The sequence below is a fragment of the Mobula birostris genome, unplaced genomic scaffold, assembly GCF_030028105.1.
Source record: "Mobula birostris isolate sMobBir1 unplaced genomic scaffold, sMobBir1.hap1 scaffold_2456, whole genome shotgun sequence".
Lineage (NCBI taxonomy): Eukaryota > Metazoa > Chordata > Chondrichthyes > Myliobatiformes > Myliobatidae > Mobula > Mobula birostris.
The window spans coordinates 33,030-45,407 of NW_027275506.1; the positions used below are offsets into that span (position 1 = coordinate 33,030).

Here is a 12,378-nt window from a genome sequence, read left to right on the forward strand (position 1 = left end):
TATGTGTGCGTCTAATCCAATTTACTTCCTCATCTTGAATGCCAAGCAACTGAATATTATTGACCTCCCATGTGGGACCTTGCCAAATGCCTTGCTAAAGTCCATGCAGACAGCATTCACTGCCTTGCCTTCATCCACTTTCCTGATAACTTCCTCAAAAAACTCTAAGATTGATTAGACATGACCTACCACAAAGCCATGCTGACTATCCCTATTCAGTCCATGTTTATCCAAATATTCATGTATCCAGCCCCTTGGAATACTTTCCAATAACTTTCCCGCTACTGATGTCAGACTCAATGGCTTATAATTCCCTGGATCCTGTTTAGAGCCTTTCTTAAACAGCAGAACAACATTGGCCATCCTCCAATCCTCTGGTACCTCTCCTGTTGCTAAGGATGATTTAAATATCTCAGCCAGGGCCCCGGCAATTTCTGCACTTGTCTCCTGCAGGGTCTGAGAGAACAATTTGTCAGGCCCTGGGGACTGATCCACCCTAATTTGCCTGAAGACAGCAAACACCTCTTCCCCTGTACTCCGTATACGGTCCGTGACCTCCTTGTTGCTTTGCCTCACTTCCATAGACTCTGTGTCTGTCTCCTGAGCAAACACAGATGCAAAAGAATCCATTTAACAGGTTCATTTATTGTCAAATGTGCAACTCTGAAGATCTTTGATTCTCCGGGTAGCCATGAAACCAAGAAAGAAAAGAAAGGCAGCACAATCATCAAACCCCAAATTCCACCCCCACCCCGCCAAAAAAATGAACAAAAACGGAATAGGCACATGAACCCCCTCCCCGCACAAAAAAACAAGCAAAAGGGATCAGACACATTAAACAAGAGAAAACCTGCAGATGCTGGAAATCCAAATCAACACACACAATACGCTGGAGGAACTCAGCAGGTCAGGCAGCATCTATGGAAAAGACTACACAGTCGATGTTTCGGGTCGAGACCCTTCAACAGGATATATCTATCCCCAGATCCCTCCTCCCTCACCAAAAATGAACAAATCGGATTAGGCACATCAACCCCGCAAATCCCTCCTCCCGCACAAAAAAGTGAACAGAACATATCCATATTCCTCAAAACCTTTCCTATCTGTGTACCTGCCTCAGTGCCTTTTAAATGTTGTTAACGTACCTGTCGTGACCATTCAACCATTATGGCAGCTTGTGTTTCGTTATGGGTGGCGCTACTGAAATTGGGTGACGGCTTACTGGTGGTTTTCAAAGCAAGAAATAGACTAAGTTCTCTATTTTTCTGCGGAAAATTGCAGCAATTGTTCACTGCAAGAAATGAAGAGGCGAGCAAAGGTGAGGCTGATCCAAGGGTCAAGGCGTGTGGGTGCGAGACAGAGTCGGAGGAAGGTCGAGTGGCTGGAGCAAAGTCGAAGCAAGTTGGAGTCGTTCAGGTGCCTGCCCACCCAAAACCGGGAGCGAGGTTGGATCTGCCTAGGTGCCGAGCCGATTTGGAAAGGTCGAGCACAACCCAGAGCCCAGAGTGTCTCACTACAGCGGGGACCAGGTGCTAGTGTGGGGAATGACCTGGTGTTTGGGCGATATAAGCGCCGGGCAGGGTGTCAGGACCGGAGGCGAGTGTCGGTGCTGGTTCTGTTCCGCTATCCTCAGCGCTGAGGCAGAGACTGTGTCGTGCCCCATCTGTTCCGGGCTTCATGTCTGCGAGCTTTGGGGCGATTTGTCCCACTGCGTGATGAACTGTGGGCCTGCTCCGGGCCCTGGGTTTATGGACTCAATTTCATTCTGAAATGCTGTTGCCTACTTTTGTTGTTTGCAAAATTTGTTTTTTTTTTCTTTCTTTGTGTAACAGGGGTTGGTCTTTTTTAAAAGGGGGTTCTTTTGGGTTTCTTGTTTGGTGGCTGCCTGCAGGCAGTCAAACCTCAAGGTTATATAATTTATACATAGTTTGATAATAAATGTACTTTGAACTTTGAACACAGAAAAAATGTTGTCCCTTCTGAATCTTTCTCCTCTCACCTTCAACCTTCGTCCTTTGGTTTTAGATTCAATTTTCCAGGGAAAAAGACTGCCCTCAATTCCCACTGCTGCCTGCCAGGAGCTCACATGTTCTCCCTGGGAATTCCAAATTCCTCCCACATTCCAAAGACATACGTGTTGGGGTAAGTAAGATGTGAGCACAGTATGTTGGTCCTCCAAGAGGACCACACCCTTGTCATTAGGTTTTGGTACCTCAATGACCCTGAGAGCTGCATTGGCTGGAGTCAGGGCTTTCTGCTTTGGCTCTTGGTAGGGTCAGAGTAAGAGTGGTCCACCGGTCCTCCAGGTTCGAGGCTGACAACCCTGACTGGTCAAACAAAACTGTTACGGAAACAGCAATGAAGAATCATTCTACATCTGAGTGTGACGGTATTCCTGAGTCTCCACCCGGGACCTGCATGACTGACAGGAGTGAAAACCAAGAGGAAACTACTGACACTGTGAAGACCACCAGAGATGGAGGACCTTCATCGCTGCCAGAAACACCAGTGGTATGCATTTCACGGTATGCTTCAATGTATACGTGACAAATAAAACTAAGCTTTTATAGACTTACAATTGGCAATGTGCAGAAGGACACAAACTGTGCGAATAACTAACACTGAGACATAGAGTCCTCGAAAGTGAGACTGTGGGTTGTGGAATCAGTTCGGTGTTGAGGTGAGTGAAGTTCAGGGGCCTGATGGTGGAAGGGTAATCATCATTGTCATCATTATGCGCCGTGTCGTATGACATCATCATTATGCGCCGTGCCGTGTGTGTTGTGTTGTATGATGTGGGCGGTCACGGTTTTTCCAATGACCATGATTGTTCTTGGCAAATTTTTTGGCAGAAGTGGTTTGCCATTGTGTTCTTCTGGGCAGTGACTTCACAAGATGGGTAACCCCGGTCATTATCAACACTCTTCAGAGATTGTCTGGCGTCAGTAGTCGCCGTGACTTGTGAGCTGCACCGGCTGCTCATATGACCTGCTCCCACGGCTTCTCGTGACCCTGATCGGGGAGGAGGGGGTGCGATAACCGTTCCTGAACCTGGTGGTGTGGGACCTGAGGCTCCTGTACCTCCTTCCCAATAGCAACAGTGAGAACAGAGCGCCGCCTGGATGGGGGCGGGGGGGTCCTTAACGATGGGTGCTGCTTTCCCAGGCCAGGCATGAGCCCAACACCTCCCGGTCTCCAGGAGAGTAACCTCCCCCCTCTCTGTGCCCCCCTCTTTCCACTCCCCTCCGCTCTCAGAGTCAGGGTCTGGGGGACAACCCACCCTCCCGGACACATCTCCTGGCAGTAGAGGTAGTAGGGGAATATTCACGAGGAACCTCCTCACCCTCTGGGATGTCCTGGGGGCTGGCAGCGAGGGAGGAGCTCGCCTGGGAGGGTAGATGCAGGAGTGTGTGGGCAATGTACATGTCCACAGATCCCTGAAAGTTGCCTCACAGGTGGATAGGGTAGTTAAGAAAGCTTATGGGGTGTTAGCTTTCATTAGTCGAGGGATAGAGTTTAAGAGTCGCGAGGTAATGATGCAGCTCTATAAAACTCTGGTTAGGCCACACTTGGAGTATTGTGTCCAGTTCTGGTCACCTCACTATAGGAAGGATGTGGAAGCATTGGAAAGGGTACAGAGGAGATTTACCAGGATGCTGCCTGGTTTAGAGAGTATGCATTATGATCAGAGATTAAGGGAGCTAGGGCTTTACTCTTTGGAGAGAAGGAGGATGAGAGAAGACATGATAGAGGTGTAAAAGATAATAAGAGGAATAGATAGAGTGGATAGCCAGCACCTCTTCCCCAGGGCACCACTGCTCAATACAAGAGGACATGGCTTTAAGGTAAGGGGTGGGAAGTTCAAGGGGGATATTAGAGGAAGGTTTTTTACTCAGAGAGTGGTTGATGCGTGGAATGCACTGCCTGAGTCAGTGGTGGAAGCAGATACACTCGTGAAGTTTAAGAGACTACTAGACAGGTATATGGAGGAATTTAAGGTGGGGGCTTATATGGGAGGCAGGGTTTGAGGGTCGGCACAACATTGTGGGCTGAAGGGCCTGTATTGTGCTGTACTATTCTATGTTCTATGTATCCCAGGACGTTTCTCCCCCAGTCACCATAGTCAGAACCAAAAGGGACCACCTGCCCCATTGGCCGAGGAGAAGTGGGTAGAGACGTGGGCTCGATCTTGATTTCCAGAACTGTGCATTGTGTGTGTGTGTGTGTGTGTGTGTGCGTGTGTGTGTGTGTGTGTGTGTGTGTGTATGGTCTCCCTGTGACCACATGTGTTCCCCGTTGGTGTTCCAGCTCCCAATGATGTGTGGGGTCAGGGGTCAGGGGTTTAATTCCACACACACACACACACACACCCCAGGGTGAGGGGTAGGAATCCAATGGACCAGGTAAATTTGAGGGCAGGGTGGAAGTTGGAGACAATGTTGGTGAAGTTGATGAGCTCTGCGTGGGTGCAGCAAGCAGCACCCACGCAGTTGTCAATGTGGTGCGGGAAGAGTTGGGGAGCGGTCACTGGTGTGGGCTTGGAACATATACTGTTCCACGTAGCCGACGAACAGGCAGGGAAAGCTGGGACCCACGCCTGTTCCCGTGGCTACACCTTTAGTTTGAAGGAAGAGGGGAGAGACAAAGGAGAAGCTATTGAGGGTGAGGACAGATGGAGGAGAGTGGCGGTGGTGGGGACCTGGTTGTGCCTGGTGTCAGAATCGGACAAAGACTAACTACCAGATTTGTGGAAGACACCAAGACTAGGGGCGTAACAGACAGCGAGGAAGACTGTCAGAGTTTGCAGAGAGATCTGCACCAGCTGGAAAAATGGGCTGAAAAATGACAGATAGAATTTAATGCAGACAAGTGCGAGGTGTTGCCCTTTGGTAGGACCAACCAGGGTGAACGGTAGGGCACTGAGGACTGTGGTGGAACAGAGATTATTATACCTTTCCGGAATCTGTCTCCCTATCTGCTCCTTGATGTCCCTGTTACTATTGTGCGGTCTACAAAAAGCACCCAGTAGAGTTATTGACCCCTTCCTGTTCCTAACTTCCACCCACAGAGACTCTGTAAACAACCCCTCCACGACTTCCTCCTTTTCTGCAGCTGTGACACTATCTCTGATCAACAGTGCCATGCCCCAACACTTTTGCCTCCCTCCCTGTCCTTTCTGAAACATCTAAAATCCAGTACTTGAAGTAGCCATTCCTGTCCCTGAGCCATCAAAGTCTCTGTAATGGCCACAACATCATAGCTCCAAGTACTGATCCATGCTCTAAGCTCATCTGCTTTGTTCAAAATACTCCTTGCGTTAAAATAGACACATCTCAAACCATCGGTCTGAGCGCATCCCTTCTCTTTCACCTGCCTATCCTCCCTCTCGCACTGTCTCCAAGTTTTCTCTATTTGTGAGCCAACCACCTCTTCCTCCATCTCTTCAGTTTGGTTCCAAACCCCCCAGCAATCCTAGTTTAAACTCTCCCCAATAGCCTTAGCAAACCTCCCCACCAGGATATTGGTCCCCCTGGGATTCAAGTGCAACCCATCCTTTCTGTACAGGTCACGCCTGCCCCAGAAGGTGTCCCAATGATCCAGAAATCTGAATCCCTGCTCCCTGCTCCAATCCCTCAGCCACACATTTATCCTCCACCTCACTCTATTCCTATACTCACTGTCACATGGCACAGGCAGTAATCCCGAGATTACTACCTTTGTGGTCCTGTTGCTCAACTTCCTTCCTAACTCCCTGTAGTCTGCTTTCAGGACCCCCTCCCTTTTCCTACCTATGTCATTGGCACCAATATGTACCACGATCTCTGGCTGTTCTCCTTCTCACTTCAGGATATCGTGGGCGCGATCAGAAACATCCCGGACACTGGCAGCTGGGAGGTAAACTACCGTCCGTGTTTCTTTCCTGCATCCACAGAATAGCCTGTCTGACCCCCTAACTATAGAGTCCCCTATCACTGTTGCAATAGAACAGAGGGAGCTGGGAACACGGGAACATAATTCATTGAACGTGATGTCACAGGTAGATAGGGTTGTAAAGTAAGCTTCTGGCACATTGGCCTTCGTAAATCAAAGTATTGAGTATGGGATGTTATGTTGAAGTTGTATCAGACGCTGATGACGCCTAATTTGGAAATGTTGGTCACCTACCTACTGGAAAGATGAAAACAAGGTTGAAAGAGTACAGAGAAAATTTATAAGGACATTGCCAGGTCTGGAGGACCTGAGTTATAAGGAAAGATTGAGCAGGTTAGGACTTTATTCCTTGGAACCTAGAAGATCGAGATGAGATTTGATAGAGATATACAGAATTATGAGGGGTATAGATAGGGCAAATGCAAGCAGGCTTTTTCCACTGAGGTTGGGTGAGACTACAACCAGAGGTCATGGGTTAAGGGTGAAAGGTGAAAAGTTTAAGGGGAACACGTGGGGAATCTTCTTCACCCAGAGGGTGGTGAGAGTGTGGACTGAGCTGCCAGCACAAGTGGTGCGTGTGAGCTCGATTTCACCAATTAAGAGAAGTTTGGATAGGTACATGGATGGTAGGGGTATGGATGGGTGGTGGTCTGCACAGACTAGATGCACCAAAGGGCCTTCTTTGGTGCTGTACTTTTCTATAATCCCATAAGTCTAATTGTCAAATGCGGGCAAATGGGACTAGCTTGGATGGGAGTCTTGGTCCACATGCTCTAGATGAGCCGAAGGGCCTCTTCCTGCTGTTCCTGGACAGAGCCGAACATGTTTGGAATCTCTCCACTACAGGGAGCTCTCAATGACCCCCGACCCCTCCCCCCCCACCATTGACCACATAGAAGCCCGAGAATTCTGAAAGGCAGATGAAGCAATCTCCGCTCACCCCTGGCTGGGACATTCCTCCGTCGCCGGAGGCTCTGGCCGTTTTCCGCAGGTGTGCGGTGGAGAGCTTTCGGACCGGTACGCAGGCTCCAAGGCTCTGGATCGCGAGAGGGTCGCAGAACCAGCCAGCTCCACAAGCCTCCCCCCCCACCCCCAGCACCAAGGACATCTTCAAAAGGTGATTCCTTAAGAAGCCAGTGCCCATCGGCATCTGGGACGAGCCCTCTCCTCGTTACCGCTGTCAAGCAGGAGGTACCAGAGCCACTCACATCAAAATTGCTGGTGAACGCAGCAGGCCAGGCAGCATCTCTAGGAAGAGGTACAGTCGACATTTCGGGCCGAGACCCTTCGTCAGGACTAACTGAAGGAAGAGTGAGTAAGGGATTTGAAAGTGGGAGGGGGAGGGGGAGATCCAAAATGATAGGAGAAGACAGGAGGGGGAGGGATGGAGCCAAGAGCTGGACAGGTGATTGGCAAAGGGGATATGAGAGGATCATGGGACAGGAGGCTCAGGGAGAAAGACAAGGGGGAGGGGGGAAAATCCCAGAGGATGGGCAAGGGGTATAGTCAGAGGGACAGAGGGAGAAAAAGGAGAGGGAGAAAATAATAATAATAATAATAATAATAAATGAATAAATAACGGATGGGGTACGAGGGGGAGGTGGGGCATTAGCGGAAGTTAGAGAAGTCGATGTTCATGCCATCAGGTTGGAGGCTACCCAGACGGAATATAAGGTGTTGTTCCTCCAACCTGAGTGTGGCTTCATCTTTACAGTAGAGGAGGTCGTGGATAGACATGTCAGAATGGGAATGGGATGTGGAATTAAAATGTGTGGCCACTGGGAGATTCTGCTTTCTCTGGCGGACAGAGCGTAGGTGTTCAGTGAAACGGTCTCCCAGTCTGCGTCGGGTCTCGCCAATATACAGAAGGCCGCACCGGGAGCACCGGACGCAGTATATCACCCCAGCCGACTCACAGGTGAAGTGTCGCCTCACCTGGAAGGACTGTCTGGGGCCCTGAATGGTGGTAAGGTGGGAAGTGTAAGGGCATGTGTAGCACTTGTTCCGCTTACAAGGATAAGTGCCGGGACGGAGATCGGTGGGAAGGGATGGGCAAGGACAAGGAAGTCGCTTAGGGAGCCTAAACATTTTAGGACTTCCCCTCCACCATCAGATTTCTGGACAGTCCACGAGCACTACCTCACCATTCCTCTTTTACCCCATTAATTTTCGCTAACTGATATAACTTGTTATGCTTGCTGCCGCAAAACAACTAATTTCACGATACCTATCAGAGCTTCTGAACTGAAGGTGGCAGTCATCGGCTCCCTGCTGCCTCTGCTGGCGGCCACCAGGGGGCGGTGCTGTCCACTTTTTTTTTCCACACACTATCGTTCGTCCATCGTTGTCGATGAAGACCTCGACACCATTAGTCACTTTGAGACTGGGTGCGGTGTGTCCGAAGATGACCGGTCAGGCCAATTCGGGCACGGAGTGTCCTGGCACATGTTGGGCAGACCTGTGTAGGCACTGCAGTTGTCGCGCCGGTGGCCCTGGACTTGCACAGCTCGCATTTACAAATGTTTGTATATTGTGCTTGAGCGATGCGCCTTGCTTCGTAATTTTGACAGCCCTTGTGGATGAGGTCGCTCCAGGTAGGGCAGTTTTGTGCCAGTGTTTCCCAGGTGGTCGTGTCTACGTCAAGCGACTTCAGGGAGGCCTTTAGTGTGTCTTTGCAACGTTTCTTGTGTCCTCCATGGGAGCGCCTTCCAGCAGAGAGATCCCCAAACAGGAGCTGCCTGGGTATGCGCTCGTCCGGCATGCGGATGACATGACCTGCCCACCGGGTCTGTGCTCTCATCAGCCGTGTGTGGACTGATGGCAGACTTGCTCGAGAGAGAACTTCAGCGTCTGGTACCTTATCTTGCCATCTGATGCCCAATATTCTGCGAAGACAAGCCATGTGGAAATGGTTGAGCTGTGTAACATGGCCTTCGATACACAGTCCACGTTTCACAGGCATACAGGAGGGTAGTGAGTACCACGGCTCTGTAGACCTTCAGTTTTGTTGCTGGGCTGATTCTTCGACGTCCCCATACAGTGGAGAGCAGTCTACCGAAAGCAGAACTTGCCTTCGCTATTCTGCAGTTAACTTCTGTATCAATAGTCACTGCTCGGGAGAGGGTGCTGCCAAGGTAAGTAAACTGGTCCACTGCCTGTAGTTTCTGTCCTTTGACTGTGATTTTCGGTTCTGTGTACGGTGCATGAGGGGCAGGCTGGTGCATAACTTCGGTCTTTTTGATGTTGATGGTGAGTCCAAAGTTGTCACAAGCCGTGGAGAATTTGTCCATATTGACTTGCATCTCTGGCTCCGAGCCAGCATACAGGGCGCAGTCACCAGCAAAGAGGACGTCTCTCAGAACAGTCTCCTTCACTTTGGGAATAGTTTGAAGTCTCCTCAGGTTGAAGAGCTTCCCATCCGCTCTGTACTTGAGGCTGATTCCAGCATCACTGTCCTGGAAGGCATCATTCAGCATGGCAGTAAACATCATGCTGAACAGTGTGGGTGCGAGTACACAGCCCTGTTTGACACCATTGGTGACTGGGAACGCCTCAGAGGATTCTCCGCCATCCAGCACTCTGGCCATCAGGCCACCATGGAACTGGCGTACCATCTGAATGAATTTGGCGGGGCAGCCGAACTTTGTCATGATCCTCCACAGGCCTTGTCGGCAGACGGTGTCGAAGGCTTTCGTGAGGTCAGCAAGAGTTGTGTAGAGTTCGCGATTCTGCTCCTGACACTTCTCCTGAAGTTGGCGCGTGGCAAAAATCATGTCAATCATCCCACGACCATTGTGAAAGCCACACTGTGACTCTGGCAGCAGGCCCAGCTCCAGATGAGTGACCAGACGATTTAGCAGGACTCTTGCAAGGGTTTTTCCTGTGATGGAGAGCAGCGAGATTCCTCGGTGGTTGTCGCATACTTGTCGATTGCCCTTCCTCTTGTAGAGGTGTATGATGGATACATCTTTAAGTTCCTGAGGAATGGATCCTTGCTTCCAAAAAGACTGGAACAACTTGGTGAGCTTCTCTATAAGTACGGGACCACTGGCTTTGTAGATCTCTGCAGGTATGGCGTCTGCCCCTGGGGCTTTGCCACTGGATAGCTGACTGACAGCTTTCGGCTACTGCCGGTGAGTCATCCATGGCGCTGTTGATGTCGACCTGGGGAATCCTGTCTATCACCTCATCATTAATAGATGACGGTCGGCTGAGGACGGCTTCAAAGTGTTCAGCCCATCTCTGCAGGATCTGAGCCTTCTCTGTAATGAGAGTTGTACCATCTATACTCAGGAGGGGGGATCTCCTGAGAGACTGAGGTCCGTAGAAACTGTTGAGAGCTTCACAGAATCGTTTCGAGTCGTTTCCATCAGCGTATCCCCGTAATTCATCTGCCTTGGCGCTCAGCCAGGCATCTTGTATTTTATGCGGTTTATTCCAGACTGTCCTGCGAGCACAGGTAAAGGCGATTTTCTTGGCAGCTGATGGTGGGTCGTTCTGATGGGCACGATGAAGACGGTGCTCTTCAACAAGTAGAGCCTGTATCTCCTCATCATTCTGATCGAGCAGGTCGTGCTGCTTGCGGGTAGAGAGCCCCAGCATCTTTAGTACAGATGAATGGACAGCATCCCTGAAGCGATCCCGGTCGTCCACAGCGCTGCCTGCAAGGTGGAGGTCAGCCAGTTTGGTTTCTAAATCTTCAGCCAGTGCTGGGGTTCTTCAGCCTGGCCACATTAATTCTTTTCATAGCCTTGTTTCCTTGTGGTCGCCTCTTGGGTCAGATGTGGAGTTTCATTCTGGAGACAATGAGCCTGTGATCTGTCCAGCAGTCAGCGCCACACCTGGCTTTGGACGCTCTGACATCCTGCCTGTCTTTTCTCCTGACAATGACATTAGGTTATGAGAACACTCAGTCCTCTTTTATTCTCGTTTAGAAATACATACATGCATTAAGAAATGATACAATGTTTCTCCGGAGTGATATCACAGTAAACAGGACCAACCAAAGACTAACACTGACAGAACCACATAATTATAACATATAGTTACAACAGTACAAAGCAATACCATAATTTGATGAAGAACAGACCATGGGCACAGTAAAAAAAAGTCTCAAATGCCCCTGAGTCGATCGACTCCCGAGTCCCCGATAGCAGGCGGCGAAAGGGAGAAACTCCCTCCCATAAACCTCCAGGCACCGTCAACTTGCCGATGCCTTGGAAACAGCCGACCACAGCCGACACTGAGCCCATCCATCCGAAAACTTCGAGCTTCCGACCAGCCCCTCTGATACAGCCTCCCGAGCGCCATCCTCTGCCGAGCGCCTTCGACCTTGTCCTGGCCGCTGAAACAAGCAAAGCCGAGGATTCGGGGTCTTCTGCTCCGGAGATTCCGGTTACCACACAGTAGCAGCAGCAGCGAAGCGGGCGTTTCAGAAGTTTCTCCAGATGTTCCTCCATACTCTCACGTCTGTCTCCATCAAATCATAATTGACAAATAACAGATATTCATCACCGGAGAGGCCGCGCGCGCCGCCATCTTCTCCTCCCGACGGGAGGGACATAGTCGAGAAGATGCCAATGCTTAGAGCTGAGGTGCATCCAGGAGGTCCTGTTACGGGTAGGCAGGCGGAAAGTTGTGTTGGTGGTGAGCAGGCCGTGTGCTGCACAGGTCTTCAGTAAGAGCAGGCCGTTACTGTTACAGTTGCCCACTCCATGTCTCCCAACGACTCCCTGCCAGGCTGCAGAGTCGCGCCCTCCTCTTGCATTGAAGTCGCCGAGTAAGATCAGCTTGTCGGTGCCTCTCACTGCTGATAGTAGGGCGTCTGGTTCTTCATAGAACCTGCCTTTCATCACGTCCGGGTTGGTCATTGTGGGGGCATAGGTGCTGATCAGGGTGGTCTGACTTCTGTTTTGTAGTGGAAGCTGTAGTGTCGTGAGCCGGTCGTTCACACCCTTGGGGAGACTGGCAAGTTTCCGAACAAGGTGACTCCTGACGGCGAATCCAACTCCAGCATCACGACGCTCATCGCTGCCGCGACCGCTCCAGAACAAAGTGTACCCGCCTCCGGTTTCAGTCAGCTGACCTTCGTCGGCAAGACGCGTCTCACTCAGGGCTGCGATGTCGATGTTGTATCTTGCAAGCGCTCTGGCAACGAAGACTGTTCTTCTCTCTGGTCCGTTTGCTGTAGGGTTGTCCAGTAGCGTGCGCACGTTCCAAGTGCCAATGCTGAGAAGTGTCATCTTGCGTGTTGCTGTATTTGTTCGACCACCAAGATGGGATCCCCGCCAGCCGCGGTAAACTGGCCAGGGTGTAATGAAGCAGGCAATGATTAGGGCACCTTTTCTAGCCCCTTCCTCATACGACGGAGGTGAGCAGTGTGTTCCTAAAGAGGGCTGCTCAGTCGCCTAGGTAGACGCCGAGTTTCACTGCTGCTTCAGTCAGCGA

The 12,378-nt window shown here is 50.6% G+C and overlaps 1 protein-coding gene across 1 annotated transcript; it reads right to left on the reverse strand.

Moving 5' to 3' along the window:
* Positions 1 to 4,493: 4,493 nt before the first annotated feature.
* Positions 4,494 to 12,173, reverse strand: LOC140192754 (uncharacterized). The gene is given in 7 exon segments (XM_072250252.1): positions 4,494 to 4,615; positions 6,814 to 6,967; positions 8,390 to 8,860; positions 8,862 to 9,107; positions 9,204 to 9,908; positions 10,060 to 10,533; positions 11,484 to 12,173. Coding segments are annotated over 7 exon segments (2,862 nt in total).
* Between the last annotated feature and the right edge of the window lie 205 nt (positions 12,174 to 12,378).